Source organism: Perognathus longimembris, chromosome 18, assembly GCF_023159225.1.
Source record: "Perognathus longimembris pacificus isolate PPM17 chromosome 18, ASM2315922v1, whole genome shotgun sequence".
NCBI classification, from domain to species: domain Eukaryota; kingdom Metazoa; phylum Chordata; class Mammalia; order Rodentia; family Heteromyidae; genus Perognathus; species Perognathus longimembris.
In genome coordinates, this window is record NC_063178.1 from 30,340,555 (window position 1) to 30,347,462 (window position 6,908).

At 40.1% G+C, this 6,908-nt stretch overlaps 1 protein-coding gene across 1 annotated transcript; it reads right to left on the reverse strand.

The window, feature by feature from the left end:
• Positions 1 to 5,443: 5,443 nt before the first annotated feature.
• On the reverse strand, positions 5,444 to 6,379 carry LOC125366724 (transmembrane protein 65-like). The gene has a single exon (XM_048367414.1). It carries the CDS (start codon positions 6,211 to 6,213, stop codon positions 5,509 to 5,511), a length of 705 nt encoding a protein of 234 aa, XP_048223371.1. The 5' UTR covers positions 6,214 to 6,379; the 3' UTR covers positions 5,444 to 5,508.
• Positions 6,380 to 6,908: the final 529 nt, after the last annotated feature.

Below are 6,908 nucleotides of genomic sequence, written 5' to 3' on the forward strand. Positions count from 1 at the left end.
AAGGAGGTGGCTTCTTTATCATACATGGCTTCAAATCCTTTGTGGCTTCCCATCTCATTGGCCTTGGTGACTTTAATAAGGAGCTGGGGACATTCTCCATGGTACTGGACATACCAGAAGAGAGTGGGGTACGTTGTGGTTGTATAAGTGCAGTTTATGGTCACGAAAGCCCCCTCTGACACAGTCACGTGGCCTTGCTTCTGGATCACAGATTCTCCGCAAGCCCTTCCTAGGAGAAAAAAAGAACTGTGACACTTTGGGGATTAAACTCTTTAACTGTATTTATGTTTAAATATTTTGTTGAATTTATAGAAGAAACGATCCAAATTTTAAAGCTGATTTTACTTACCAAATATTGAGAATATCACAGTCACTAAGCCTGGAGAAAGTCTCATCTTTAGAGTATACCAATGTTCTTGAGTGTTCACAGGAAGAAATGTTGAAGTGATGTAGAATTTTCAAGCCTCAACCTCCAGCTCACACATAAATGAGCTTGTGTTAGGAGGCTGCTCTCTCTGGTGGACAGGTACTGAACTGGTGTGAAGGTTTTCTTGGTTTTCTCCCAGTCAGAACTAGGTCCTCCTCCCTGACCACATTTATAAGTCTTAAGTCAGTCTTCAAGTGTTCTCTGTCAATCTGTGGTACAGAAATGATGTTTTTATGTCTTTAGATAGAAATGTACTTTAGAAGACTAACCGTGTGTGTGTGTGTGTGTGTGTGTGTGTGTGTGTCTGCCCGCGAGTATATGTTGCTGAGAAGATATATCAGTTGCCTCAGACTTTTTTTTTTTTTTTGCCAGTCCTGGGGCTTAGACTCAGGGTCTGAGAACTGTCCCTGGCTTCTTTTTTGCTCAATGCTAGTACTCTGCCACTTGAACCACAGCACCACTTCTGGCCTTTTCTCTATATACGTGGTGCTGAGGAATTGAACCCAGGGCTTCATGGATACAAGGCAAGCACTCGTGTCATTAGGACATATCTCCAGCCACTGTCTCAGACATTTTAACAGAAGCCTTAATATCCTCATGTGATCATTGTGAGCCACCATGCTTACCACTGTGATATTGAATGAATCTCAGTTTTCAGCAGTTTCCCAACACAGAGAACAGTGACTGACATCCTAGGTGCCCAATGCATATTTGTAAATTGAAACAAAAAGTTGAATGGGTAGTATGGTTGAAACACCATTCATGAAAGATGATATTTCCTCTGTTTTAAAATAGCTTCAAATCATAAGGATTTTAAAAAATCTATTTTATCACTTTTCTGGAGAAAATTCATAATATCAAAATAACCACTCAGATATTCCTGAATATCTAAGCATTGAAAAGTGAGAGTGTGTAACCCGGTGTGGAATATGCCATAATTTAAGCTGCTGAATCTCTATGGAATGGTTTGACATCAGTATCTTTTTCCCCCACAATTTCATTGGCTCCAGGATCAGGTGACGAGCTGTGAGTATTGCAAGGGAGTTTGATTCTGAAGGATGCTTTTAGTGTGAATGGAAGCCAAGCCTAGACTGTTTCCTGGTGTTCACTTTATCTGAATCTATTTAATAAATTCTTAGGATAAATTCAAAGAGAAGTAAATTCTTAGACAAAGATTTAAGTAAACAATTCAGGCCTAGATAGCATTAGGTCCACAAATCCCTTTCCTGTCCTCTACCTTCCAATGACATTGCCCCAACATAACATAGAACTATACTACATAGAAAATGTAAGAAGGAGAAAGTTGTTTATTTGAGGATTTGTTTGGGGGAACTTTTGTTTTTGAGTTCCAAGTATATTTTAGATATGAGGCCCTTGTCTGTTGTATGGCTAGTGAAGATCATCTCCCAATCTGTGGGCTTTCTATTTATCTTGCGAGCTATGTCCTTGGCCATGCAGAAGCTCTGCAGTTTCATGCAACCCAATTTGTTCAACCTTTTTTGAATTTTTGTGTTTCTGGTCCTTTAGTAAGAAAGTTTTACCTGGGCAAAGGGAACCCAAGTGTTTCTCCTTTTCCTTCCTTTAATGTTTTCAGGGCATCTACTTTTACCTCAAGGTCTTTGACCCATTTGCAATTGATTCTGGTGCACAGTGTAATATAATGCTCTAACTATAGTTTTCTACAAGGGTCTAACCAGTTGTATCAGTACCATTTGTTGAAGAGGCTATCTTTCTTCTATTCTATTTTTTAGCTCCTTTATCAAAGATTTAGTGGCCATGGGTCTGTGGATATATTTCTGGGTCTTCAGTTCTATTCCACTGGTCCTCAGACCAACAATTACCAAGCTGTTTTTTATTACTAAGCTTTGTAATACAGCTTGAAGTTTGGTATTGAAATTCCTCCAGCACTGTTCTCCCCTGCTTAGGTTTGTTTTTGCTATCGGGGGTCTTTTATTGTTCCATATGAAATTTTGAATTGATTCCTCTTTCATTAAAGAATGGTGTTGGGAAATTGATGGGTATTGTATTGAATTTGTACATAGCCTTTGGCAATATTGCCATTTCCACAATGTTAATTCTCCCACCCAGGAGCATGGGAGAGTTTTCCATTTCCTTACTTCTGCTTTAATTTCCTTTTTCAGGTTCTTAAGGTTTTCTTTTTTTTTTTTATTCTTAAAATTTTTTTTTGTTGAGTTCCTTTGTAAAAAACAATGGTCACCAGTAACATATAGTGAAAAAATGCACCTGTTTGCATGGATGTTGTGGCAGTAAATCCTAATGCAAGGACATGAATGCAACATCAAACGAACAGTACAAACAGCAGAGCACGATGCATTTAACCACAGCTCCAGCATGCCTGGGGGACTAAGATGACAAGGACTTCCAGTTTCCATCTGAAATAAGATGCTTTGGGGGGGGGGGTAACAAGAAACAAGTCATCATAGAGAGTCACTACCTTCAAGGGAACCACTTGACAGGAGTCACTGTCTGCAAAGCACTTGATTAGTGCAGATCTAAAAATAAAACAAAAAAACCAAAACAACAACAACAAAGTGGCTCTTCAACAAGAGCTAATTTTTTTGAAAAGTAAATATTTGATTCAAATTTTTTTATCTATCAATGAAACTATACCAATATGAAAATTCTATATTCCATGTTTTGGCAACTCAGAATAATCCTCAAGATTTTCAATTAAATTGGTAGGGCCTGCAAATAATATAAATTTCACTCATAACAGGACTGGTTTTTGTTTTGTTTTTGTGTTTTCAGTACTGGAGATTTTAACTGAGGACCTCAAAAATAGTAGACAAATGATCTAACACTCTAGTTGTATCTTTTGATTTTTATTGTTTTTGAGATAGGGTCTCAATAACTCATGACAGGACATATTTTGAACTTGTGGTCCTCCTATCTCCACCTCTCAAACACCAGGGATTACAGGTATGTGCCAGCATATCCAGCTTGGACTGGATGTTAGTTTTGTTGGATTTTTTTTTCCCAGTCCTAAGGCTTGAACTCAGGGCTTGAACACTCTCTGAACTTCTTAGCACTCTACCACTTGAATATTACTTCCAGTTTTTTCTGTGTAGTTTATTGGCAATAAGGCTTATAATTAGACTTTCCTGTTTGGGCTGGCTTTGAACCCAATCCTCAGATCTAAGCCTTCTGAGTAGCTAGGATTTCAGACTTAAGCCATCAGCACCCAGAAGATTAGATTATATTTAAGCATGAAAAATTGAAACCAGTAATCCAAAGTCCTGTCTACAACTGCAGAGCAAGTTTCTGGTTATACTTAACTAGTAAGAAGAAAAGTAAAGGACCACAATAAAATACTTTTTACAAAATCAGAAAGAACTGCCATGAATATATAAGTTAGGGGTAAGAGCACTGACACATTTACAAGAAGGAGTTAAACAAAAGCTCTTATCCAATCAATCTGAAAATTTTTTATGAGATGTTATATGGAAGACACAAAATAGATTTGTGTTTTATATTGTCCTATTTGATCAAATGCCACAATATTTGACCAAGATTTGGGTATAGTAATATTTATACCATATATATATGTTTAGGAACCCTTGCATACTGTTGGTGGAAATGTAAATAAGCAACCATAAGCTTTAAATACTACAAAATAAGGAAAAAGGCCAAAAGTTGGAAAGATTTCTCCTTTTGTAACTTCTGACCAGATTATATAGCAAAAAAATATTTATTTGTTACTTCAGAAGAAATTATACAGAAATAAAATTCACTAAAGAAGACATGATATAATTTAAGATCATGAGGAGTATTCAGTGATTCTAGTCAGATAACGCCTTCAGGGAAAATCCTTTTCTAACAATATGATTTGTATACCATTAACCTTTCAAACATCACTTCAACTTCATACTATAAAGCTCCCATTTTCTACTTCTCAAAAAAATCATTTCGTTTTTGTCAGTTTTTTGGCAGTATTCAGGACCTTGCTCTTGCTAGGCAAGCACTTTAACACTTGAGCCACACCTCCAGCCCTTTTTGCTTTGTGTCATTTTTCAAATAGGAGTCTCCTTTTTTTTTTTTTTACCCAGTCATCTTTGGGAGTATACTTCTCCAACAACTGAGATTTTACAGGCATGAATAACCACCCCTGGCTTATTTGTTGTGATGACTCAACAACCTTTTTATCCAAGCTGATTACAAAACTCCAATGCTTCTAATCTCCACTTTCCAAGTATGTGAGCACTGCAGGCATGAGCCACCGTGCCCAACTACTTTAGCTTTTTAATATCTAACTTTTGTGTCAACTTCTTCAATTTACCCTAATTCTACCATCTCCATTTTAAAAGACTATAAAAACTTTCTTTCCCTCAGGAGTCAGAATCTACCATGTAATTAATTACTCAAATCAGGAAATTAAAGGTAAAAAAATCAAATAGAAATAAGTACACTTATTAGTATATATGCTTTTATGTAAGGAGACCACATAATTGCTCTTTCTGATTAATCTCTGGGCCTTAAAACAGAATGATCAGGAAATTATACTATTATACACATAAAATACTTGAAATCTGTGTCCACTGATGTAAGAGTTAAGAAAATAACAGATTATATGACTGTAAATGTTTACTGTGAAACATTACAAAATTGGTATTACCACAAGAGAGAGAAAAATCTTAACTGATATTAGACATCCTAAATAACTAAGGGAAATGCATGATTGGATTGTAACCCCCAGGGAACAACAACAAGACAGTAACATGAATGTCACAAGGGTAAGTACCAAACAGGCAAACCCCAAGTCAGTACAGTACAGCAATGACTGAAACTTAAATAATATCTTGATACAGAAAGAGAAGGAAAAGATAAAATGTTGACTGCCATCGATGCAAAAGCATCTCACCAATTGACATAAAATGTTACTAGTTCTTTAAAATAAGTCATAAGAAAACCAAGCCACAATAAGTTAGTGTTTTCCATAATACATGCTGAATTATTTGATCCCGTATGTATACACTGTTAGTCTTAATTCCTAAATGTTGTGACAGCATATTTCATAACTGAGGTACATTAGTTTACATGTTTTTATATGTAGTCTAAGAGGGTTAATTTTTCTTTTCCAGTTTTTCATCTTCTTCACCAGCTCCAAAGAAAATCAAAGGAAACATTCCTAGAATGCAGCCAATCGTCACCCCGACAGCTTTGCCCAAATGTGTGCTAACACGTGTTTGCCACATGTCAACTTGCTTTGGTGTAAGATCAGGAATTGACAGGCCTAACCTGGAAGCCAAAGCTTCAACGTAACCTGCAAGTCCAAGTCCAGCTAAATCTGACACAACATACCCCAAAGCAGCAGCTGCCATTGTTGAAATTCCAAAAATAATTCCAATAGACAACTCGATATGTGTTCCTGCGACAATCATAATTGCATTATCCAAAAAGCCAAACCCTACCAAAGGTATCGCATTGTGGATGAATACATATCTCAGCTGGCCTGGGGTGGGAGGTTGAGCTTCCAATTTTTCTTGGGCGATGGCAATGGACTCGAAGTGGTGCAGCTCCTTGAGCAGGCAGCTCCTCTCGGTGGACTGCAGGCTGTAGATGAAGTCGTGCGCGCCCGGCGCCTCCATGGGCTCTTTCTTGGGGTGCGTGCCCAGCCGCCGGGGCCCTCCAGGGGCCACAAGCGCCAGCAGCCCCCGCCGGCAGCAGCACCAGGACGGCGGGCGGGGCGGGGCGGCGGCGGCGACGGCGGGACGCGGCCTCAGGCTGCGCCCGGTCCGGCTCACCAGCAGCGGCAGCAGCCGGGACATGGCGGGCGGAGCCACGCAACCCCCGTGGCAATCCCGGCGGGGCGATGTCTGGGCGAGGCTAACCCGGGGTGAAGCCGGAGGCGCCGGTCTCAGCCCGACCCCTCCCCGAGGTCCTCCCGACAGGCAGCCCGGGTGCCCGGCACCATGCACTCGGCGGGCCCGCGCAGCAGCCTCTTCTCGGCTCTCCAGACGCTGCTCGCGGGTCCGCGAGGGATCCCGCACCTCCGCCCCGCGGCGCGGGGCCTGCGGCGGCGCTCGGGAGAGGCGGGCGGGCGCTTCCCGGGCTGAGCCGGGCGGGCGGGTGCGAGCGGGGAGTGTGTCGTTTTTAAGGTTTTCATCATAGAGATCTTTCACTTCTTTGGCTAAGTATTGTTTTTTTGTGTTGTGTTTTTTTTTGAGGCCATTGCAAAAGGAGTTACTTTTCTGATTTCAGCCTTGCTGTTTGCATACAGAAAAACCATTGGTTTCAGGGGATTTATTTTATATCCTGCTACTTTGCCAAAGTTTTGGATCAACTAAGGTAACTTGGGAGTAGAATCTATGGGCTCTTTAACTACAGGATCATATCATCTGCAAAGAGAGAAAGTTTTATTTCATATTTTTCTATTTGTTCTGGCTCAAGAGTTAAAGATTGAGACTTCTCTGAAGTAGAGTTGAGAGTGGACAAGAGGCACATCCAGAGGGGCTCATCATCC

Coding starts and splice junctions, on each gene's coding strand:
- LOC125366724 (XM_048367414.1), bottom strand. CDS start 6,213: ATGTCCCGGCTGCTGCCGCTGCTGGTGAGCCGGACCGGGCGCAGCCTG.